Source organism: Dermacentor silvarum, chromosome 1 (assembly GCF_013339745.2).
Source record: "Dermacentor silvarum isolate Dsil-2018 chromosome 1, BIME_Dsil_1.4, whole genome shotgun sequence".
In the NCBI taxonomy this organism is placed as follows: domain Eukaryota; kingdom Metazoa; phylum Arthropoda; class Arachnida; order Ixodida; family Ixodidae; genus Dermacentor; species Dermacentor silvarum.
In genome coordinates, this window is record NC_051154.1 from 192,828,192 (window position 1) to 192,854,081 (window position 25,890).

General features: G+C 48.0%; 1 protein-coding gene across 2 annotated transcripts in view; it reads right to left on the reverse strand.

Annotated features, from left to right (window-relative positions):
- LOC119436573 (nuclear hormone receptor FTZ-F1) overlaps positions 1 to 17,724 on the reverse strand; it is a 271,887-nt gene extending 254,163 nt beyond the window's left edge. For both annotated transcript variants that reach the window (XM_049658741.1, XM_037703454.2), the window contains exon 1: positions 17,480 to 17,724. In XM_049658741.1, the coding sequence (XP_049514698.1) occupies positions 17,480 to 17,591 (112 nt within the window). In that variant the 5' untranslated portion in view covers positions 17,592 to 17,724. The remainder of the gene's footprint in view (positions 1 to 17,479) is intronic.
- Between the last annotated feature and the right edge of the window lie 8,166 nt (positions 17,725 to 25,890).

Below are 25,890 nucleotides of genomic sequence, written 5' to 3' on the forward strand. Positions count from 1 at the left end.
GGAGGAGGAAACTGCGGCAGGCAGCGAGAGATGCCTCGGGCGGGCAAGCGATGCCGTGGGAACGCACGACGGCGGCGGCGAACCAACCGCGTGACCGCGCGCCGCCAACGACGACGACGACGAGTTGCCAAAGCAAAAGGCGCGCGCCTGCACTTTGTCGCAGGCCAGCCAGATCGGTGCGCGGCAGCTGGCGCGCCGAAAGACGTGCGCGTCGTCGGCTCCCGCGAGAACGGGCCTCGCGCTGAGCTTTGGCAGAGAAATTCCGGAACCCTCTTGGCGGCGCAGTTTCCCCGAGGAAGCGCGGCACACGAAGGAAGCGCTGGCGAGGCGCCTGAACGCCGACTATTCAACCCTTTTGCTCCGTATTCTCTTTTCCTTCCTTCATTATATTCTCCTCTCTCTTCGCTAATTGCCCCACCTGCAGCGGGATAGTTCAGGCACACACTGCAGAGCGGCGCGATTACGGCGCTCCCCTCACCAACCCCACCCCCCTTCCCCAACCTCCTTCGCTTTCACCACCTTTCATTTCCAAATAACCAAGATCAACGGTGAATGCTCAAAGCCCTGGTGCACTGGCAATACTAACGCAAACGTCATTGCACGAGACCCCCCCCCCTTGTTTGGTTTATGTTCGCAGACTCACCGGGTCACCAAACCTAATGTGGAGCGTATACGCGTTAACAGCTAAATGAACCGTTCGTAACGCTACGAACAACGGACGTGCCTTTGTGAAAACGTATAGTGTTTCCCGCCGTCCACTGAGTCCTGCGGTCGTCAACAGTGGTGCTGGATCACTTTGCCTGTTTATGCAACTAGTACAATAAACTAGTAAAGCCGGCAGCGCCCCCGATCCACGGGTACCAAAAATTCTTACGCGAATTCGGAGATATATTAAATAAGAACCGACACGGTGTACGGAAAATAAAGTGGCCGGCGCGCTTGCGTGCCCCTTGTTGCCCAACGTTACTACGGATTAGGCTGTTGCCCCCATCACGGAGCAGGAATGTCGTCGCCGGAAATATTTCTCTGCTCGGCGGGAAGGCGGCGCGCGAGCAGTCTTTACGCGGAAAGACCACGATTAAAACTCGCCGAACTCGCCCCCCGGCGCCGGATGAGGTAAGGGAGGAGGGAGGGGGCGGTGGCCCGTGCGCCCAGCCTGGCGCAGCTCCTCGGTCACGTGACAGCGGCCAGGGACATGCGCCCACGCGACCGCGGCGCGTGACAGCGGCTCTCGAACCGAGTCCACGCCACAGGCGCTGAGATCATCCGCATAACGACGAAATTCAATGCTTCCGCTTTCTTTCGCCAACGGCTAATGGAAGCAAGCTAGAAGTGTGGAGTCGCTGCGCGATCCGGCTCGACTAAACAGAAAAGCTCGTAGCTGTCTGCCCATGTCATTTTCTTTCCTTTATTATACATATTATTTCGCTCGTATATGCGACGACAGATGATTAATGTCCCATAACGCAACAGAGACATCGTTCCAAAGTGAACGCTTCCTGCCTTCAAAACGAGGACTAATGTATCGCGCCGTCTGTTTTGCCCGTCATTTCATTCTGAACGGCTTGACGCGCAGCTTTTATACTAGTGCAATCGATCACACGAACCATAAACACGTTGGCACAATTAACACTCGTCCAATAATACAATTTAGACTACTGGTCAGGCCAGTACCACCACATGCGCACGCGTACTCAAAACCGAGATAAAAAGCTTTTTTCTCTCTCCTTTTTCTAGAGTATCGCTGCAGCTGCGACTAAAATCGTGATAGCAACAGAGATACGACGACGTCGACTGCGCCACACCACCAATTATCTATGTGGTGTTGACTGCGCCCGCTGCATATGGCATTCAGCAGCCAGCCGCAGAACATGCGATATTCAAAATTTGTCTCACACAAAGACTCTATGTTCTCGGTATTGTGAAACCTAAGTCAATCAGCTACGGTATTCGCCATGGCAACCGAGGTGACGCATACGCTACCTGTGCGAGCTTACAGACGCCTTTACGCTGTCGCAAAGACGTCACTTTCCCATGGAAACAGTGGTGTTCATTCAGGGCTTCGAGGCGTGGCGTGCTGACGATGACAGTACACGGAAGAAGCCAAACCGACGAGTCATATAGACTACGTGAGTCACCGAGGAGACTACACTATATATATATATATATATATATATATATATATATATAATATCAATTCGTCGGTTTTCAGCCACTTATTGTAGACTACGAAAGACTCTTTATCGGCTCTGGATGAGCGTGTATACATAATCGGCAACGAGGTATAGTGATAAAAGCATCTACGTTCCAGTTACGTTCACTGCTCAGCTGCCAACACAAGTATTTGTCCTGCGACCTAGCATACACAACAGTACATGCAATAAATCCTTAATTTCCAGGTGTCAGGGCATGGCTGAGGCGCGAACTTTCCCGATTCTTCAACATAGGGTAGCCAATTAAGGTATAGTCCAGGGCTGCTCCTGTTGTTTCTTAACTGTTATAATATGGAAAATCTGGCTACCAATGAGCGAGCTATCCCAAAGAATGAAAGCCCTAAGAAAAAAAAAACTGAAAAAAAAAAAGGAAATACTGCCTATTTGTCCTTGCCCTCTCCCTCTACATATATCAGTTCTTTCGTGGCTTACGCGCTTTGAAAGTTCGTCTTGAACACTGGTAAGTACATTTTTCGACGAAAATGGTTCCAAACTTCCCGGCGCACATCCACGCTCTACATCTAGTACACCTTCGATTTCCTCGCTCGTGAATGGCTGCTGCTGACGAAAACGCACGAGTTCGGCGCTCGGTGACACTCGACCGAGAGGAGGTGCACCGCCGCCACGAATAAAGCCCGAATAAAGGGGCTCTTTAGCCACAAAGGGCTCCTCGGCGGCGGCCACCTTTGCCGCTCGCGACGCCGATACACAGAGGCGAGCCACAATGAACAAAGGAATACAATAAAGCCGATCGCTGGCAGCTGGCCAGTTGATCAGCGTTCTTCGGTAAATGCGGCGGCGAGCCCTAGTTCCCTGAGCGTGAACGCAAGCCCGCGCGCGACACCCGTCTATACTCCATTATCGCGCCGCGAGGTGAATCGGCGCCTCGAAGCAACGCGTAGCAATCCGACCCAGCATAGCTTGCTTGGTAGTTCAACGACTACTAGAGACTTGAAGCGCGAGAACAAGATATGGAACGCGATCGTCGGTGTCTGTCCCCCTGTCGTGCATATCTGGGTTTCCCCAAACGCGCACTTAACAAGAATGCGGTGTATGCCTGGCTCCAGCGAAAATCATTTTATATAAAGAAGGATCTCCCGCTGGTTGGTCTATCTGGTGCACTCCTTCACTAAAGGGCTCGGTGCAAACACACAATCCCAGGACAGAACGGTAAATGAGTTGTTCGCACACGCCCTATACACGCGTTCCTCTTAGTGACCGTGCATTTGCACTGGATCCTTTCGGAAGTCAAAAACGTGAGTGCATCTGCCAATTACCACACATTGTCTGGTGTTCGTTCAGGACAGATGATCAAGTTCAAACCTTCAGAACCGCGCTAGCTCCACTTGCTGACGCCGTTCATTTACGGAGGTCAATGCGCTTCCCCCTGAGCTTAGAGAGCAGGCAAATGACGAACGGTCCCAGACGCTTCTTAGGCTAAGTCAGCGTCATGTGTTCCGGAGTGAATAACGCCGCAGGTGTGACGCCCCGAAGCCGGGAAAGCGTGACGGCACGAAGAGGCGCGCGTGGGCCGTCGCTATATGCGCCAAGTTCCGTACCCGTCGCGAGATGACGCGTGCAGCGATGAAAGAAAGCCGACGTGTTAGTTCGCTGTCGAGAGGCAGCTATATACTATCAGTGGCGCACCGACGAGGGGGGGGGGGGGATTCGGAGGTTGTAACCCCCCCCCCCCCCCCATGAGGCCGACTTAACCCCCCCTTTTGTTTAACCCATTTTCTTCCCTTACGCATTTGAGTGCTGCAACTAAGATGTAAGACGCGCAATCGTCTGCACACTCGCAAAAAGCGCATTTTTTTTTTACAATTTCCCGTGAAGAAATCGAAATTAGTGCTGTTTAGATGGTATTGGCAAACTGTCAACCCCCCCCCCCCCTGGCAGAGATCCTGGGTGCGCTACTGCCAACTATCATGCACCAAGATTTAAAAATATGCAAATACCACGAGTAGCTGGACAGAACCAAGGTAACGTTGTTTGCCGTCGCTATTCGAGATACTCAGATCATTTTTTGCGTTCCGCCTAATTTGATAATTAATTAATCAACTTCTCAAACATTCAAATTAGATTACACGTGCCATGAGAAAATCGTAGAGCAACACAAAAAAACTCCCGATACAGCCTTCTGTTGTTTATTACGTGCTACATAGAAGTGTTTTTCCGAGCGAGAAAGAAGCCCGCGAATACATGCAGAATTGCCGCTCGAGGCACTTTGCGTGTATTCGCGGGCTTCTTTCACGCTCGGAAAAACACTTCTATGTAGCACGTAATAAACAACAGAAGGCTGTATCGGGATTTTTTTTTTTTTTTCTCTACGATTTTCTCATTGGCTGACATCGAGAGTGCCTCGATGTCAGCGCCGCCTCCAGCCCGTAGCATCGAAGTGTACTCTCCTTTCCTTCACGCACTATTATTTCTCTCCTGCAGTTCGTCACTCACTATCACTTTACTATGCACAGGTGCGGAAAGAAGTAATTGGAACAGAGGAGCTGTGGCCAAACTGCATCCCAATACCCTCTAGCAACCTCAAGGCTGATAGAGGGCATTGTGATTGAGCTTATATATACAGGGTGTTTCAGCGAACACTTTCAAAACTATTTAAGGTTGTCTGTGGCAGATAGCCCAATTCTAATTAATGAGCTGGTCTACTCGAAGAGGTGGACATTACTTGCACAAGAAATTGAAATCCATAATCGACTAATCAACAAAAATTCACTAATTAAGTTTTTAACTAATTACCTGATGGCCCATATTGCAATTTACAAATTGTAACTGTGGCGTTCGCAAGGCGGATCCACTTGGAATTAATTCTCAGGATGACACCGGTTTCGAGTTATTAATTCCCGTACTTTGCAGAGAAATGCATTGGCGTTCCAGTTAATTCCAAGTGGATCCACCTTGCGAACTCCATGGCTACAATTTGTAAATTGCAATATGGGCCATGAGGTAATTAGTTAAAAGCCTAATTAGTGAATTGTTGTTAATTATTCGAATATGCATTTCAATTTCTTGTGCAAGTAATGTCCGCCTCTTCGAGTAGACCAGCTTATTAACTAGAATTGGACTATCTGCCACAGGCAACCTTAAATAAATTTTGAAAGTGTTCGCTGAAGCACCCTGTATATATATGATCGCCGGCCTGCGAGTGAGTATACGTGACAATTTTATGCTTCTCCTTGAGACTACTAGAGACCACTGGGATCGCTGACACAGCTCGCGTGTTCCAATTACTTTTGTCCGCACTTGCACATTTTCTCTTCTATAGAGTTGGCAGGCGTTGTGCCCCTACTACTACTACTAGAGGCAGTTGCCAGCTAGCTCTTTCTATTTCCTATTTGTGATCGAGTTTATGCAAACAAACCTAATAACAAAGACACGCAGATCCAACGCAACATTGGATCTTCCCCTTCCCTCTGTGCAGGGTAACAAACCGAACGCGCCGTCTGGTTGACCTCCCTACCTTCGTCCTAAATTATGCGAAGCCTGTTTCAGTTAGCGAGTCATCAGAAGCAGCGGATGACACGAGCAAAGAACCGCGCTTCGTCGCCTGTAGCTGTTAGCTGTCTGCGTGCACGAAGGCGATGTGCGACGCTTGTCGAGGGAACAGTGTCGATGATGAGAGGATGTATACGCACAGGCAAGTACGACACACAGCAAAACGCATTTAAGGCTTCGCACCCATTGTTCCACAGTGGCACATCCATTCTGGGGAAGTGGCCAAAGAGATACACGCTTTAATGTGACGCCGGAGGTGTCGGGATTGGCCAGAAGTGAGTGTATACATATATACCCAATGGCAAATACTCAGTGGCCCAAGCTGTCTATATATATTCGGCGAGGAAATCACGACGGACGCCAAACGCCGGGAAAGACGCAAAGAAACCTTCGCTTTAATAATATTTCCCCTTGAACGTTCACCCTTATTTGTTCTTTTTATTTTTTGTATACTCGCAGATCGAAATGTCTTGCTTCAGCAACACATCGCCATCATATGGCGGACTGAGCGTAATATACGTCTTCAGCTAATATAGGAGCTTCACAGAGAGGCATTCCTATAGAAAAGAGTCGGACACAGCGCGCCTAACACTTCCCGAAGGGTGTGGCGACCAGTGGCGCCTGGGCTGCGTGGATATTCGCTCATTGACGAAAACTAATGACGATGCCTGTTCCATCGGCATTAATAACTGCTCTCGAGTATGTGAGCGCCATTCTCTGTTTTCAGTCAAGCAGCCGAGTTACGGCTGCCGTTGCGAATGCGTATATTTGAATGCCGGTTCGATGTTTTGTCTAGACCGCCCGACTCAGGTTTCATATACCGGGAATCGCCTTCGTTCGCCTATAACCATACGGTAAGGCTGTGCAATCTACGCAGTTAAAGTAAAAGGCGACGGCACGTTCTCTCAGCCTATGCGTTCACTGTTGTCAAGGAAGTGCAACACAGTTTTCAAGTTTTCGTTGCTGATATAAGCCCGTCTTCGTCGTGTATACAAACACCCGCGAGAGCGGGTGCACAAGCTGAAAGCAAAGCCATTGGTTGTCGTCGCTGCTGGTGAACGACGCCTGACGTTCGTCGAGGGTGGCGATGTGGGCTTGTTGGTCGGTCATCATGGAATGGTATTTGGACAAAACACGGACACGAGGAGAAACGAAGACAAGCGCTTGTCTTCGTTTCTTCTCGTGTCCGTGTTTTTTCTGCGCTGTCCAAGGGTGCGCGATCGCGCAAACAGCTCGCTTTTCCGTTCCTTCGCTTGCCGCGTCTCTGGATTGATCAGAATTGTGATTGCGTCAGCGGCCGTCAGAGACAGAGGGCGGTACCGCAGATTTCCCACATTGTGACGTAGCAGTCAAACCGAGCGTGCGGAAAGCGAGCTGTTTGCGCGATCGCAGCCCATGGTACCATTCCATGGTGACGTTCGTGACCACGGAGCTCCCCGATAAAATTAGAACAAAAGCCCTATTTCCGCACGGAATAACAGGAAATAAAAGAGACAGCGGTACTGCCGCTCCAGAGTAATCGCTCCTTTCGCAAGATGAGCGGAAACAGAGGTACCGCAGAAATGGACTATGTACGGAGCGTGCAAGACAATCAACCGCGGGAGAACAATGGCGTGCGGCCGCATCGCACAGATGAAAGGCGCACGCTGGCGGCCTCTGTTAATAACATATACGGAAAAAAAAAAAAAAAAAACACCGGGACACCCTGCTCCGAAGATCGGATACATAAGCCCGCCGAATCAGAAGTGGAGCAGTTGCTAAAAAAACAATTTCCGCCTGAACATGGAAGCATGCACGGCATCTCCTTCAAAGAATGAGGGTGTGAGTACCCGACGCGGTGCACGGCTCAGTAGCGATGATTCAGCTGCTCAACGAACTCACGGGTTCGATTCCCGGCCGCATTTTCCGATGGGAGTAGCATGCAAGAAACCCGCGTGTACTTATAGATTTATGTGCACGCCGAAAGAAGACCTGGTGGTCAAATTATGACCCCCCCCCCCCCCCCCCAACCACACATACAAACACGCAGATCACTGGGCGTGGGGGGCGCGAATTGTACCCTTGAAAACAAATTTTACAATTGAGTAAAAAATGTGTGCTCATTTTACCGAGTTATGGTTGGCAGAGTCGAACACTAAGATTAGCGAATGAAAGAAAAAATTGGCTCCAATCCACATTGTGAAGGTGGTTGGCCGGCGAAGCTGTGGTTATCACCTGATCCGATATAGGCCAATGTGACGTAGCCTTTTAACTGGGTCCTGCCGAGCCTGTGCACGACGCCGTTGTGCATATTGACGTTGCTGTTCCTTTCGTCGCTCATCGTATTCGCGCTGCTCTTCCGGCGTCCTAACTGTGCGTGGCTTGTTTTGGGCAGGAACCGCTGCGTTCTGCCTAGCTTGATTAAGATGCCCTTGTGCATACTGACATTGCTGTTCCCGTCGCCGCACATAGAGTTCACACTGCTCTTCGGGAGTGCTATGTGTGGCCTTTACATAACGCCATTACAACACAAATGAAATCAGTTGCTAGCTGGGTTCTTCTGTTACAAATGAAAGTGTAGTGGCGTCACTCCCTGCCTCGTATGCTACAGTTGCCGCTTTAGCTTATACAACCGTAATATTTACCGGGAAAAGCATGCGGCGAACGCAATGAGCGAAGGCGAGGTTTCTGGTTCTTTTTCCCACACGGCCGGCGCCGCAGCGGTGATGATGATAATGATTTATTGACATCCACATTGAAACGGGCGGTGACAAATAGTCACCTAGCCTGTTTGAGTTACTCAGGTATGCTATACATGCTTTTCATTCTAGCATTTAATGTTTTTTTTTTTCTTCTATTCCTCAAGACTTCCTCAAAACATCCGCACAGAGCAAGCGGATGCGAGCGCCATCTGGTGGTGCTGCAAGGAATCCAGTGGTGCACGTGGCGCGCGCCTTCCGCTATGATTGGTTGAGTTTTCTGTTGACGGAGATGAAGGAATCCCGGGTTCCTAGTCATATACAGCTTCGCCGTAAAAAAAAAAAAAATCACCAATAAAGAAAGGGATACAGATGGACACATCCCAGAGGCGATAATGAAACGGCAGCGAGAGAAAAAAAAAAAAAGAGCCCGGAATGAGAAAGGGTCAGGCAACATGATGCTTCGACAGTAGCTAGTGAGCACGATAAGCAGAGTGCGACCAAGGTTGGGCGGTCGTTTCCGGGAGTAGACGGCATCGAATCGCGTCGCCCTAAAGACGGGTCAGCCAGCTATCGGAACGTTCCACGGCGAGATAGCGGGACGCGGTGGTGAAGGACAAATCTCGCCGACTTCGACTCCCGGGGATAGGGTGGCATGCAGCGGTCACGTTAGCAAGGTATACTTGTTTATGCAATTAGCACACTGACATCACGCCCCTGTGATATATCTCCAATAACCTCCGACACTGTTCGCACGCGACGCGAATAGTTCTTTACCACGAGGCGTTGAAGTCTCCGAATGTGCTCGAACCTGGCTTTGAACGCGCAGTACAAGGTTTAAAGCATAAACAAGGACAGGGGACTCTGAGAGAACAAGACAGCCCGTTGGGAATTCCCGCGCACGCGCAGCATACCTGCATCGGGCGCTCGTTATTCAGAGAAGTGTACACAGCCAGGTTCACACGCATTACGCTAATTAACGAGCAAAAAAAAAAGTTCCGTTACATTTTCCCTGCGTCTTCGCAGTACAGCTCTGTTGGATTAGGATTTCCTGCACGCGAAGTACGAGCTAGCTCATGCTCAGCCAGAAAAAGAGCGCATTCACGGAGTGGAAAATTGAGATTTTTCGAAGCAGCACAGGAGACAACCTTGCATAGGAACTTGTCACTCACGGACACGCATTTTGGGTGTATGTGTGTGGAGGAGGAGGGGGGGGGGGGGTGTAAAGTGTTATAACGAATAAGTTTTCTATGCAAGTCCTCTGTAACTGCAATGTACAAAAAAACTAACTCGATTAGCGTACGTAGGATGAATTCATATCACGCTTATAACTCTGCGACGTCACTGGAATTCGGGATTCGCGACTCTTCTCGGGAACTGACGACGTGGCAGAAGGCTCCTTTCGCGCTCATTCATTCTCATCACTATAGTTGACTGCGAACGCTGACCCATAAAACAGCAGGCTGAAAAGGTAGTTGGGCTTCGAGTGGAGAACTATATCACCGAGAAGAAACGGCGACGGGGAGAGGGCAGCGAAGGGCTGCTCTTACTCGGTCATACTTGCGGCCGTATACCGCCAAGTTCCACCGAGTGGCTCGTACTCTCCTGGAACGAGACTGACGCGCACTCTCTCCATGCATGCTCCTTTTGCATACGGGGGGCACTCACGCTGCGCACTCAACAAGCAGGGACGGGTATAGTCTGCGTTCACAGCTCGAGGGGCGGCAGTTTCCATTGCGAAACAGTTGCGCCGAAACGGCTCGCTTCGCGATGTATCGCACCGTCCGCCTTTTATCGGCAGCTCGTAGGGCGAGCGCGCGCGCGCAGTACAAATACGCGTGCTCCGTCGAGCCGCGGGCCACACGCGCGGCGGGGGAAACGTCGACGCACATGCAACGCGCGGGAAGATAACGCGGTATCGGTTCCGCTATCTCGCAACCCCCTCCCCTTTCTGCTCCTTATCTATGAGATTTCAAGCCGCACCGCCACACAAAGCCTGGGTGTCCTCACCACCGAGCGGCGCGTACACCACCGAGTGTAAAGATACGTGACGACAGAGAACCCGCCGCCAGTCGACCAGAGTGAGACGCGCACAGGTGATACAGGCGACGCGGAAGAGCACCGTCGTCGCAGTGTGAAACACACGAGACACGCGCGGGAGTCTCTGCACTGTGCGTGTGCGCGCTGCCGCTTCGTCCGGAGCGTGCACGCAATCGGTTGGAAGGGGGGCTGCATGAGGCCTTGCAGCCGCTCCTATCCCCCGTTTCGACGTCGGCGACTAGAAAAGTCGCAAGCCATTACCTAACCCTTATGACGTTCTGTCTGGACGGAGACAGGCGCCCGGTATCGCTGTCTCGTTACGTACCGTTTCGCGCGCGGCTTTGTTGACGCTAAGGCAGTAGGACGACGTCGACTGACCCAGCGTGGATACTTTTGAGGTTTCTTCATGCTCCTAAGCAGACACCTTGTTCTTTCTTCACACTGTAATTTAGAATGATCGTCGCATAACATCTCGAGAGAAGTACAGTGGTTATCTATACTTTTATATTTGTTGTGTTTTCGCAAGTATCTTACTTGCTGCAACCTGCGAGTTCAGGAGGCGGTTTTGGCCGTATCTCCGGTCTGCGTTTTATCGCACAAAGAGACCTAGTACTGCAGCATATATAGAGTTTCCTATAATTACTGGAGGGAACTCGGGCCGTTCAGCCACCACGGGAATGATGAGTAGTACATGGATTTGTCTAATCTTCGTGCTTGGGGCTTCAGACGTTCTTGTGGCTTCGTTTATTACGCTTTATCAGGGCCTAAATTGGCCCAAATTTCAAAGCAATTTATACTTTTTTTTAATGCAGGATGTTCTGCAAGGACGCATAATCACCGCTAATTGCAGTGGTTCCGCTTGTCCATGCGACCGTGGCGTGATGGTTTCAACATCGGGATTCTGTGCTAGAGGCCCTGCGTTCGAATCCTGCGGTCGGGCAATTTTAAAAATGTGTATTTAAAACGCAGTACTTTCTTAGAAATGATCACTTTGCAAAGTCACGAAGCCATTTAAATAAAGCCAGAAGTTTAGGCAAATCCATGTAACTACCTATCGTTCCTATGAACTGCCCCGCTTGCAACTCCCGCAGACACCGTAGCGCCCCAGTTGCCTCCAAGATTTGCAGCGCTATGCACGTCGTTGCCATGACAGGCTGGTCGAAACACTGGCTTCGGACGGAACAGCTCGAATTGATTTCTTTCGCTTGGAAACGAGCTCGGTTTAACAAAAAAATGTCAGTTTCGCCCTAAGGGCGAAGCAATGAATGCGATCGCAACACAGCAATGTCATACGAAGTACGGGGAGCGGCTTTGGTAGCAATATGAATTGTAGTAAACATGAGCTGATTAAGTAAGCAGGTGTGCTGCGGCGTAAGTAGACCGACATGAAGAGAGACTCGATGACCACGAGAAGGCGCGTGTGAAACGTTGGTGTTGATGAGAAGCGCTGCCCGTGGGCAGCACGTGCGAAGGGACACACCTGTAGCGCTGCACTGCCGATCCGGGCAGCATTGCATGTGTAGCGCGCGTTGGAAAATGTGGCCCGACTATTACTAACTGTGGTGTGAGCGCGCACAAACAAACATGAATAGATCACACTGAATGACTGCAGACAACGACTGTCAAAACGCTGGCAGCAAGCCCATACGCTGCAGCGGGCGAAGGTACGTGCGGTCTATCGCTTCAACAGAAACTGAGCGGCGAATGCACAGTGCATAAAGGTCAGAGCCGTGTGGAGATAAGTGACGGTGCGGTAGAGCGACGAGCGCGGTTGTTGGCAGAGTAGAAGTGCGCCCCCCCCCCCCCCCGCTCCCTCCGGCGCTGGCTTCCCGCTTACTTGCTTGCGCGTGGGAGAGATAAGATACTGTGCGGGCGAGCGCCGAGCGCGGTTGTTGGCAGAGTAGAAGTGCCCCCCCCCCCCCCCGCTCCCTCCGGCGCTGGCTTTCCGCTTCCTTGCTTGCGCGTGGGAGATTGAGTGCGTTCACTCTCCGTGATAGCGCGCGTCCCCGCACGCTTCCGCTCGGGCATACGGCGTGCGGCGAAGATTTTATCTATACGGAACCTCACGGCGACGCCGACGGCAGAAATCCGGTTGAAGTGTCCATATAATTGCTATCGCAATAAAAGGTGGCGACACTGCTGAGGATGATTTAAAGACTGACAAGCGTAGGAAGGTATGCGGCAGATAAGGCGGACGAAACTAATACAGCATCCCATATGAAGTGTGACACAGCGCACAGAAAACTGAAGTCCTATTATTGAGCCAAAGTTCGCTGTTTTTTTTTTCCCACGTGTCGGGTTACTTGCGGAGTATAGGACATTTACTTCTTGGTCTTAGTTAACAGGCGTAAATACACAATTAAAACACCAGTGTGCTGATATTTCTGTGCTTATAAAAACACAATCGTCATTCCCATCGTTTTACACTGCCCGGCAGTGCCACGCGTGAAGTAAAACCCCGAAGACTCTTACAAGACATACATCGTTCCATGCGCTCGCGCTGCAAGGGGGAGGTCAACGCGAGCGAGTGGTGTTACCGCGAGCTCTAGCTCACAACAATGCACTAATGGCCCAGATACATAGTCAGCCAGTTGCAGCGCGCTCATGAGGCTACGAAGATGTTCGCTGGCATTCTCCCCCCTGTAGTTTGTTTCACAGACTCCACACACGGGCCGCTGCCCTGCACTGTTTATAAGCAGCAGGCACGAGAACATGCGCGCAAGTCCTGCCGTTTGGTAGCCAGTGAATTGGGCATTCATTTCTCTTTCGTGTGTGTGTTTTTTCAGCCTGACACTCACCGTAACCAGAGACACACTTTCAGTCAGGTCGGGCTTCCCCGACCGGACTTCATGTTGTGCCCCTTCCCTTTGCCCGTCGTGGGGCCGCCGATAAAGTCCGGAACGGATGACGGGGTGAGGGGGGGGGGGGGGGGGCATTGTTGCCGCGCAGACCAAGAGAGGCCCCAAGCGCGCGGCGGGGCCCCCAACAAACGCAGGGGGGAGGCAGCGAGTCGACGGCGGGACTTCCCCCTGTTGTTGTGCACTTGCCGCTCGTCCATCCCGCGGGGCCCGGTCCATTACGGAACGACGGCGCAAGGTGGAACACCGCTGCTTCCTTCCCACTCTTCGCCCTTACGCTCGCCACTTCCTTCACGTCCTCCTCACCTGTCCGTTGCACGCTCGCTGTTCGCGTTGGCGGGGCTCTACGAGCGATGGCACACGGGATGGCGGCGGCGCCGTCACCCGATGGAATCGGGGGCACGACAATTCAACCCGCCCAGGAGATGCAATGCCCGGAGTGCGTTCCGCCGCAAATCTATACCCACCAGCTGGCCCCACAGAAAACGAAAGTTTCCTTCAATGCGTGTAGAGACGACCGCTCATAGCTGGTTAGAACAGAATGGAGATCGCAACGCTTCGAGCGCTCAATGAAAGTGCTTACACGCTGAGCCGAAGGAGATATAGGTGACCTTAGCACGTGACGACAACGTTGCATTCAGCCACACTTGTTAATGGGTTGCTCACGCCCAACCATTGACTTCATGCTAACCACTTTCAGGTCCCGACGTCTGCGACGCTCGAATGGCGGAAAACGCAGTGGCTGCAACCGCAAAGCTGGTCCAGAGAAAGCCTTCAAAATTCGGCTCCTGGCAATCGACCTTCCGCAATCAGTAAGAAACGAGAATATGACACAAAGTGAATGCATAACTGCAGCCAAGGCGTCCGCACGCAGTACAGGGCGTACTGTACAGAGCTTCACGCACTTCAAGGCCAGAAAAGGCAACAACCGCAAAGCAAAATACTGCAGGACTTCGAGCTTGCGTCTGCTCGTGCGCGCGCGTTCGCAACGACGCGCCCTTTTCTCTTCCAGCGGATATTTCGTGGTCGGCGCATTCTTTCCTTGTTCTCACTTTTTTTTTTTTTTCACGAAGAAGGAAAACGCGCTTGCCGCCAGGCAACGCGGAAGCAAGCGATGCAGGCGCGAAGCGAGCTCTTCCTGCCTTACATAAGAAGGCTCTGCTTACGTCGACGCGGCGAAGATGCGTGGGAGAAAGGTCCGCATAGGGGGGGGGGACCTTGTCCACCGTGGAAACAAGCAGAATTACCTCCTCAGTCGCGGGAACCTTGCTTCATGGAGTATCGCACATTTAGCGCACCATTTCGCTGCTCTTCTCACAAAAAAGAACGGAACTCGTTCCATCGCTGCCAAAACATGAAAGCCATGCGGACAAAAGCTATCACTTTCTCTAACCGCAAAAGAACTCGCAACACTACGCATGTGATCTTACTTACGGCAGGAATATGGTACTCCAATTAACTTGTACACGAAGAGTTAGCTCATAGGCAGCCACGGACAAACCAAAAAGGACCAAGCTGCCCCCCCCCCCCCCTTTTTTTTTTATTTAGCTCTTTGCGATTGGTCAACTGAAACTGCACACTTGAGTTGTTTTCTCGTTTCAGCTCAGTGTTAAAGTCTGCACTAAGCGACGACGCCTGTGCCTATCGCAAATTGCAGAAAACGTTCGGAGACAACATTACGCTTTGAGTGCTAAAGCTGCTACATAGCGCAGCAACGAACATTTCGATTGCAAGGAAACGCCATCAGAAAAAGACAAGAAGGTAGCGCTTAATTACACGCAAAGAATCTTTCTCCGCTTAGAGAGGGAATATATATATATATATATATATATATATATATATATATATATATATATATATATATATCTTAGGCGGTGCGCAGTATGCATGAGGTAGCTTGCCTGCATGCACAAGGCCTTGCAAGTTGGCCCTGTCTGTAACATTGCACTTTCATTTCATTCCAGAGCTCATGTGCACGTGAAAACTTCGCTAACATATGCTGCGCCTTCAACGCTTCAATCGTGAGCTGAAATGAAACACGCAAAAGTGAAAGTCAATGGCACCGTGAAAAAAAAAAAAAAAAAGGGGGGGGGGGTATTTTTTCCTGCACTAGGCCACGCAGCCTGGAATTAAGCATTACAGTCCAGGTGAAGACACAACTGTACACAGCAGTTTCCAGAGCACACGCACAATTATCGCGAAGCAATTGTTTTCTGGCGGAGGAAGCGGTAAGGGGGTAGGGACTTGGGGTGGGATGGGAAAGCCCGCGTCGAGCGCATCTTGCTAAAGGCGGACACGTGAACAATCCCGCGTATATGGAAGGAAGGAAGATAACGAGGAAAAACGCAAGAATGACAAGATAAATGCACGCCTGTGTTGTCTAAACCCCTCGAGGAGGGTGCGCATAATTTTATAGTGAACGTTGACGTACCACATCCGCTTTCCTTCATGAAAATGTGGTCATTCGCGATATATATATATATATATATTATATATAAGGTGTTATGTAGTATACCACAATGCTCGTCCAAAAGCGGGGATTTAGCAAGTACTACTACAGCCGCAAATGATGCACAATGAGATCGACCCCTATATAACTACTACTACTACTACTACTACTACTAATAATAATAATAATAATAATAATAATAATAATAATCCAGAGAAGATACCATGGCGGACCAACCATGCACAAAAAAATAACAGGCTGCGTTTCACAAGTAGTAATGCCTAAGATAGAAAAATCAAAACAAAAAGAACAGATTCATTTTAATTTTCAAGCAAATATTCACTATATTCACATTCAAACATTCAGATTGGAGTGAACCACTTCGGCGCACGCTGCTACCCGCGTAAAGGGCCAAGCAACGTCCGCGAAGTTGCACAGTATATACAAAATCATCCAGTGCACACAAGGGGACGGGTAATTTTTATTTGTCGGCGAAACATCATTGGCGTCGACAGTAATCGGGGGAAAAAAGATCGTACGTCCCCGAACTTCCTGGAAGTGCAGGCTGCTGCGATCTGTAGTCAAACGATAAGAATTCGCCAGCTGACCGGCAGCGCGAGGGCATGTAGAAAGATACGCCGGCGAGAAAGCCCGTGATTACGAAAAGAGCGATAGGCACCCTCTGGGCATTCGGTCGCATGCGTAAGAGCGTCCAGCATAGCGGTCTTACGCGTGCGCTCTCAAGTATGGAGAAGTCAACCAGTTCGAACCAACGCCTGCGCCGCCGTATTGCATCACAGGCCGTCTGCTGCTCGCCGGAAATTTCCATCTCATTAGACGGTCGCGGTGCTCACGCGTCGCTTTTCTCTGGCGGAGCAAGACACCACTGTAGAAAACCCGAGTCGCAAAGCTAGACGGCAAGCATAGAAAACGCTCGTGGAGCACTCGGCTGACTTAGCAGAAGCTTCTACTCTGCAAGGCGAGCCTGGGAAAACTGACACCCACCTACTCAACTTCTACAATGAGGATGAAAAAAAGAAATGCAGCATCGCGAAGCGCGATATACGGGTGCACAGCCGACGAAAAAGCGACCATAAAAAATAATTAAACAACGTAAATCTCCTAACAGCTGAATGTGGCACGCATGCGTCTACGGCGAGAGACCAGCCGGAAAATGGGTCATCGGGAAATGATTTTTATTTATGGCTATTCCGCAGCAGCTGAGCACGGCGAAAAATCGCAACTTCCGACACGTTTATCGCGAGGGAGTCAAAACGCGTGCTCGCGGCACGCTCCGGTCGCAGTGCAACGGCGCGCGCGTCCGAGAAACGCCGCCGTTGCTCAGCGGCCCGCTCCAGACGGGAAGCATGGAAGCCGCAAATGTGTGCCAAGGTCGCGCTTCGCTCTCACTGCATTCGAAACAAAGGCGGCACTTTGCGGGACGCCGACGATTCGCGGTCGGCGCTTTCACCTTCGGCAAGCGCCGCTCTTTCCGACACACTTGGGAAGCGGCCCGGCTCGCGCAGACGCTGGGGCGGCGACGATCGCGGTTTCCGAATGTATTGCGCATTAAACGCGCATGTGCTCGGGCTGCCGCTGCGCGCGACCGGCACTCACTAAGCGTTGAAGCATGTGCGAGCTTGCGATGACACCGCTCTGTATCGAGAGGCGCACGCAGCAGACCTACCAAGTACCCACCGCGCGCGACATTCAAGGGTATCAAATACCTACCGGACGAGACGACGGGCAGTGCGGCCGCGGAGTTGCCGTTCGACGAGCTGTTGCTGTTGTCGCTGCTCATTGTCGAGGCTGAACAAGTGTCGGCCAATCCATCCACCAACATCGCCCGGCGAACCGATTGCACAACAAAATCCCGGTTACTGCACCGACAGTACGACGAGCGCCACTTTTCCTCTTCGTTTGGAGATCAAGGGCAAGGCCTAGCTCCCCAAAGCAACACACACACGCAACATCACTTTCAGTCGCACTGGGTTAGCGCAGACGGTAGCTTGCTGCAATGGAATTGGGTCACAGTTGGCGAGATCGCTAGCGCTTTACCTGTTATGACACAATAGCAAGTGTATACGGAATGAAACAATTAGTATGTTTAAAGTGTCGCTCTGCTAGTTTGAAATTATTGTTCAATTTTAAAACTGAACGCTATAAAAAAGTCAAAAGGCATTGCACCAAGCTACCATCACCAACAGTCACGTGGTTCCGGTTTTCGCGGCTCGCATGAAAGCCGCCTCCTCCTCCCAACCGGTTCGGCTATATCAAGCTGATTTCAGCTGCTGTTAGGGGCAAGTTTAAATTTTCATGGCAGGTTCCCATGCCTTCCTTTTTAATGTTATGCGTCTGTCACCAACGATTAACACGCTCGAGGGAGCACTCGGACACCTCAGCGCACTTCACTTTTTCATTCGTATCACAGTGCACTTGCAAGGTGTATGCGCAAACAATGTTTGGTGCAGTCTGTATAAAAAAAAAAAAAGTGTCATAGGTACCATACTGTGATACGCAGTGGTAATAATCAAGACGAAGTGTTTTAAACGAGTCACATATTGAGATCATGAGTTATACGGTCAGAAAAACTACATTGACACATATTTCCGTTGTATTTTGACAGCAGCAATGCTCGTTTAGATTCCACAACGTGACTGTACTCCTGCACACACACGCTCACACAGTGTGACGGCCGAAAATTTTAGTTAACAGTTGTTTGTGTGCCGACAGCTGACACTCTTCACAGCATAGCAGCCGTGACACAAAAGCGAGCTGGCGCCACCTGGCCATACAAAAATAAACTAATATCTCAATGTTGCCGTATTTCTTTCTGCATCGTCCACAATACATTTTTTTTAAACGTAAAAGTTATTAATAGTAAAATAAAGTAATATGTTTATGTTATTCCTATTTATTTAATGTTACAAGTTATTTTAAACTTTTTGCACTTTTTATTTGGTGCTCTTGACATTGTTTTATAATACATCACTATAAAAGCAGTCTGGCAACACAATTTCAATAATGAATTTCGGCTTCGATCTGTGCAGCGAGTTACATCGCGGACAATGCATTCCTGATAAGTTATTACCTCTCGTCGTTTGTTCACGCAAGATGAGATGGAAGAGGAGGTCGTTTTAAGCGTGCACACCATTTATTAGTGCTTGGACATGTCGTTTGAACCGTAGCGGCTGTTCCTTTGTCTCGAGTCGCAAAAGCGTTGAGTGCTGCCAGGGCGGTAGCCACAATTAGCGAGTAGAATCGATTTCCTAAACTATTTATAATTCAGATAATTCGTGATGAGGTTTTAGCACATCTGCGCAGTGTGATGCCTGCGCTGGCTGGGCGCACGTTTGTTTCGTATTGTTTTGCTTGGCGCCACTGCAATCGGTACCCCAGTGACGTTTGTGACGCGTTCCCGCCTGTCCCCATTTGGAGGCGAGCGTTGCCTGCCTGGGCTGAAAATCTGCCTCTCCGGTACTTTTTATTTAACGCTTTGTTATTTCTGTGCTCAGGTGTTGACCTACGATCAAGGCTGAAAACGACGTTTGGGAGCCAATGCAAGAAAGGCGATTCACCCCTCTATCTTCCTGTTGCTCCTCTGAAGCGGCGTGCCCGCCAAGTTGTACTAGCTGTCAAGGCTCGTGGAACAATGACGCGTTTGCATGTGACTTCTTTCCGAGTCGTTGTTTACCGTGCACGGATCCTAGCAGTTGGTTATCTTGGGATGCTGTTAGGAAATGCAATTGTGTGCCTTTTGTGGCGTCACTGCGATGAGGGAATTTCGTTTTGTTTTGATCGCCGACAGAATGTGGGCTAAAGCAGCCCACTTGATTTGTGGACAACACTTGCCCCTGAATTTGAACTGTTAACACCCCTAAATCACAAAAGACATCACTGTGCAGCAGCAGTAATCCGCTTTATTGCTGGCTGCTTTTCACTGTATTCAGTACATTTGCCTTTATTTGGTGCTCTCAGAGTTTGCACTGTGTCGTGTAATTCGGAAACTTATCAGTTCAGGCTTGCCGTCAATTGCTTGTTCGCTGGTATTTTCGTTATGATTCTGCCTGTTAGTAGTGAAAATTGTCTGCAGGCTTAAGTTCTTACCCATGCCTCGGTAATAGTGGCATTGATTTGACCGTGCACTTCAAGCTTTGCTTGGAAGCATTTTAAATGTTTACATAGTGTGTATGATACAAGCACATGCGGCTACTCGTAAGGGCTGTTGATGGCTGATTCAGTGCTTTTACTTGTTTAAATGTTTTTGTACCATTGGAATGCATGGTTATCTAGCAGTTATAAAACATTAAAACTTTAAAAGAACTTCAATATTTTAGTCACTGGTGAATACTAGTGGAAAGTATCAAACAGCTAGTCTGATCATGAATTAGTGAAGGTGAGAGATGGGCGATGCTCTCATTTATGTTTTTTGGTGTGTCATTTTGTATGCATGCAAGTGTTACTTCTCTATGCACTGTGGCTTCTTTGTAACATATTATTCAGTGTGTGGCTGTCTAGGACATTGTACGCAACGCAGGGATCAAGTGCCAATTGCTGCTTTCTGTGTGTGTTTTTGCTCGTTCCATTATCCAATTACCCTTCTCTCTTGTTTGTCTTCTAGCAATTTAATTCCTATTAAAGACTAAGCATCCTACTGTTCATTGCACTATTGAAAGATTGCGCATGCTGTTTTTGAAATTATTTTGAAGATCTTGGTTGTGTTCATAGGCAGTGTGCTTAAGTATGTGCTAATATCCCAGTAGACCGTTTACTGTTTTGCATATAGGTTGGGGGGACTGCAAAAAATATTGCATGTGTTCATCGTAAGTTATTGTGATGTGAGGCATTGTGTAGCTCGGAGATCTTGCTATTTGTGCACTGGGGTTACAATTTTGACATCTCCGATTGTGTAACTCTGTTTACCTTACTGAGCATGCCTTTCACCATTCTTCATCAACATGAATTTAGCATTTGTAGTTGCAGTGTTCTTTCAGAAAAATTGAAGGCAGTGTATTAGATGCTTTATGTTAATAGTCTTGCATGCACAGGAAATATTTTTGAGTGTGTGAATAGTGAATTAAGCAGCTTATTTGATACTTTTTGATTGTTAACAGTGCAATGTTGTATGTCTTCTACTCGTTGCCACGGTTTTAAATGTTAAAAAGGTGTAGAGAGGAGAGTTGCACCAATGCAGTTTTCCTCACAACCACCATAGTTTGTCTTGCTCATTCACTAAAGTGAGATGTCTTCTGCACCACATCTGTGGCACATGCTCCAGCTGTGACGTTCGTGTTGCACTGTGGTTTCCGTAACACTTTGATTCAGCCCTGCTTGCTTTATTTAATGATGCAGTTGTTGATATCAGTCACTTGTAGTATTGACATCATAAAACCATACCTTCTAATCAAGTGTTTTTTGTTTGGATATTTATGGGCAAATATTTTCAATATTGAGGCATGTGAAATGGGTAGGTTTGCATACTGCAGTTGGCAAGAGTATGTAAGCAAGGTGTGTGTGAACTGCGCGAGTGCATTATGATAACCATCTTCACATTTCCAAATGAGTAGGCTGCTGAACACGCATAGGCATTGGCTTTATCGTTCTAATATGAGATTGTTGACCCAGTTGTTGCTGCAGGCTTAGCACTTACTTTCACTGCAGTATTCGAACACACTGGCCACTATTAAATGGCATGCTAAGCAGACTGGTGCATAGCAGTGTTCAAACTACTGCCTTTCCTGGTTCGTAGTAGGCCCAAGTTTAAAGCAAAAATGCAACTTCAGTAAATGTCATATGAGCCTTAATGGTAGAAGTGGTTTCTGTGAAAATAATAGTTTTGTAATTCCTGAGGAAATCTTAGTGCCATCCCCCACTTTTCTTAAATTTGATTTGCTTCTTTTTTTTGCTCTGAAGGATGTAATTGTGCAGTGCAAAGTTATTGTAGATAGTTTGTAATTACTTGCAGTCATTAATATTGCATGAATTTCTAGCATTCTTAGCATTCACTCCTGCCATCAAGGCACTATCTCACTGCATGTTCGCGCAGGCAGTGTGGTGCTTTGTAATTTGTATGTATGTGGGAAATGATATAACATGCTGCACATTTTTGGAGGTTACGGCATCTCATATCTGATGCACAGCTTTTGAAATCTGGTCATTTGCACGTCCTTGAAAATCAAATCAATTCTTGGTGCAATATCCAGCTTTTGTGTGGTAGATGGCATTGGTTTAACCTTTGATGGATGTGACAAGAGGATAACTTAAATTGCGTCTAAAGCATTGCAAGTGTATTCTTGATCAGGTATGGTTAATAAAAAAACAAATCAGATAGCCCGTAAGCCATAAGAAAAAGGCGGAAAAAAAAGAAGTATACAGTCACTGCAAGTCTGTTTTATTCATTCTCTTTCTTATTGATGAATATGAAATCCAATAATGTGTTCAGCTGAAGGGGGTAGAAGCATGGCTGCATTAAAGCACTTGTCTCTACGGCATAGTCAAGGTGCCTTGTTCAGTCTCACCAATATTTCCCACTGTCCATCAAATAAGAAATTTGGATCAGGCGACCAACATAGGATTTACAAATTCAATTGTCCATAGTTCATGTTGGGACTCTTGCAGTGAGAGTTCTGAAGAATTAACTGTGCTAATATTGCTTCTTGGCTCTTGTTTCATAACTGACTGAGCGTCTTCCAGAATCTTGGGTCAGGTGTCGTTTATTGCTCTGTCTTGTATGCCAGTGTCAAAGACTAGTGGATAGTGACAACTTCTGTCTTCTCGCAAAATGCACTGCTCATGTTGCCTCAGGCATAACACCAAAGGGGCATACGCAAAAGGACATTGGTGACTGGTACCAGTGCAGCTTTCTTGGTAGACATTCACATACAGAACAGCCTATGAATTAGTGAATTAAATTTGGGCATAGCAGTAAGATTCTATAGCCAAGGTTTGTAGTGTGAAAACATTGGTGTTACTCTCCTCTGCAAGATTTGTGATATGCGGTAGCCTTAGTAGAAGTAGTATTCAAATGCACTCTTCCACTTTCTTTATATTCTCGCAGCGGCCCCTCCACTGCCATCATCCATGACACTGGGGTTGCTGCGGGTCCGGGAGAAGTCCACCTTCTCCGAGTCGCAGCGCACCACACTGGAGCAGGCATACAGGTGTAAACCATACGTGGACTACCAGCGACGCATGGAGTTGGCAATGAACATCGGACTCTCAGAGGAGCAAGTAAGGATTTGGTTCCAGAATCGGCGGGCTAAGGACCGCCAAGTGGCCAAGCGACGCACTGAGCCCTCAGACCGGCTCTACTCACCTAAAGCAGCTTCGAGTTCAGGAACACCATGGTGGACCAACTCTTCTCCCAAGTAACTGGTGACCTATAGCTATTGCTTCCACCTATCTTGTGCTTTTCACCTATGGCACTTTGTGTTCCCAGCACATCTTCTTGCAGTGTTATGTCAAGGACGTGTATTTGGCATTGAGCTTTATGACCCTCTTTTTTGCTTTTGTGTCAGTTAATTATGGCAAGAAAGCTTATCTATTGTTTTTGGCATTAGTACTAAGTCTTCTGCGCAGTTTCTTTCCTGTGAGGTGTTGTGATGAAACTTTTATCTTGATTGTCAGTTACTGTGAACTGAAACTACATATAGGGTGCATATCTTGAGTGCCGACTTATTTCAAGAAGACCTGTATGATCAGGTGCTCATTTCTGGCATAATTGGAGTGTGAATGGATATGCCACAAATTATGCTGTTCATTAGCTAGATCTGTATTCATTACTTGTGGCGATTCTAGCTTTAGCTTTTATTTAGAAGCAAAAGGGAAAAAAAAAGGTTTAGGCATTATAACAGTTTAGGCAGCTAGTTGTGTTGCCATTGTGTTTCTTACTCTTTCTAAAAGGGTTATGTAACTTGGCCTTGTTCATAGTCTACACAAAATATGCAGTTCAGGTATTGACAGTCATGGAGAAAAGGACACAGGACATCTTTTGCGTAGTGCTTTTCCCTAGCAGTATCCATGTGTCCTGGTCACCTTTCACGCCCCTCTATTATCTCTTTGTCCATGTGTGTGATTGTGTTGCATTTTCGTTGTTGACAGCCATTTGTTGTGTTTGATGATGCATGGTGTGCCTGTGGGAAAATGTAGTTTACATTAGGCATGTTAACTCCTGAAAGGCCAACTCCGCCTGGTATGTTTGTTTGGATATACATTATAGCCATGTTCATACGTTTTGGAAAAAAAAAAAAAAAACTCGAGAAGGAAACGAGAAACGTACTAACCAGGAAAACATATAATCTGAAATAACTAGACAATTTGACAGACTCAACTGTAGTTGACATCTACGTAATGCGAAGCGTTGCGGCGCGAGGCAAGAGACCCTGATGTGTGTCAAGCTAGTGGGGTTTTGGCGGCAGCCGGAGACGTGTTTTGTTGTTTGCCTATTGCCTGGTGTTTTAAGACGGCAATCGGAAACTGAAGCGAAATCGAACTGGTGGGCAACACCAGAGGCCCCCGTAGTGAATCTTGACGCTCACATTGTGCCGCCTGCAGCAAGGGCCTGTAGCAGGGAACCGCGGTGCGTTTGGGTTATTGCCTACCAAAAGTGTGCACTGTGCTTCCAATGGCACTATGCCCCATGCACTTTACAACAGATAAGTGAAGATGCTTATCACAATAGGGTTGATGGCGATATCTGTGAATTGGCGTGCAAGGACCCGGGAAGAGAATTGCTGCTAATGGAATAAGAAACTGAGTGCGCGCTGGCATTGCCACAGTAGACGGCTACTGTTCTCCATTGCGCGCACCTCCTGCATTTTCTTGTTTATATAGGATCTAGCGGCTGGAAAATGTATCGTACGATTGCAGTTTGGCAATCTACTGAACGTTGGTGCCGAAAGATAATGTTTTCCGGGAACTTATGAACTGGCAAAAAATAAGCGTAACTCTATTGGGTTATTTTTGGTGTTCTTAATTGGCAAACAATGGCACTGGAAGATCGTATGTAACGGGATCGTATCAACAAGGTTTTAATGTAATTTGCTCTACCTAATGCTAGGTGGGCGCAGGAACGTAGTGCGAAGGAAAACCAAAATAAGTACAAAGAGTACTAAAAGCGCGGAGCTGTTTAAATCGAGCATATTAGATGCCTCTGAAAGCAAATTTTCGATTTATGCCTAATTTGAAAGTAGGCGCGCTTCGCTACTCACAGTTTTGTTTACACTTTTCAAGTTTTCTGTTAGTGACAGAAGTTCTGTTTAGTTCTTCATGTACGCATTTATTGACTGTGTGAAGCCCAGAATCAAAATTACTGCTGCCAGCTTATACCGCTGTCTCTAAGTATAATTTCCCAATATTAATGGTAGTATGTGCCGTACAGAACACATTTTATCTAACAGTGATGTTTTGTTTTGACTTGCATGACATTCTTATGGCTATTCCTCTAGGGTATACATGTACTGTCACTTTATTCAGGATTGTTGAGTATTAAATTTTTGATGCAGTATATGCTGAACTTATTTTTAAGTTTATTGCACGGTTGCATTTATAACTGCTTTTATGTATTATATATATGTATACACTTGACCGTACTGTGTAACCAATCCACATTTTTATGTGCAGTCTTATCTATATGACTCACTGAGACTAATTGCCGAAAGCAACTGTAGTGTCATCAAGATTTTTTTTTTTTTTTTGTGGTGCATAGTTTTTTAGGTTTTGTTGAGCTTCAGCCTCATGTACTGAAGTCTTAGACATGCAGTGAAAAGGCATCAACAGTTGAACCTCTCTGTAATGAAATAGAAACAATTTTCTGTCTTTGCAAAACACACTTAGTTGGCAAGTCTCTTGTATACAAGCATCCTCAAGTGAATTTCAACAGAAATGCTTGCTGCAAGCATTATGGGAGAAATGGCCGGAACACCTATGGCACGTTCACTTAAAGGGATCCGAAACAATTTTGACAGTTTTGCATAAATACATGAATTTGCTAGCTTAGGTCTTTACATTAACAGGCTTTAAATTAAAGGCTCTATGTAAACGCTGGACAAAAGCAAGTTCATTTGTAATGTTGGCCCCAGGATGAGGCTTCTTTAGTTTGTTGATGCATTTACAGTGCTTCGGAAGAAGCAGAAAAAATTAGA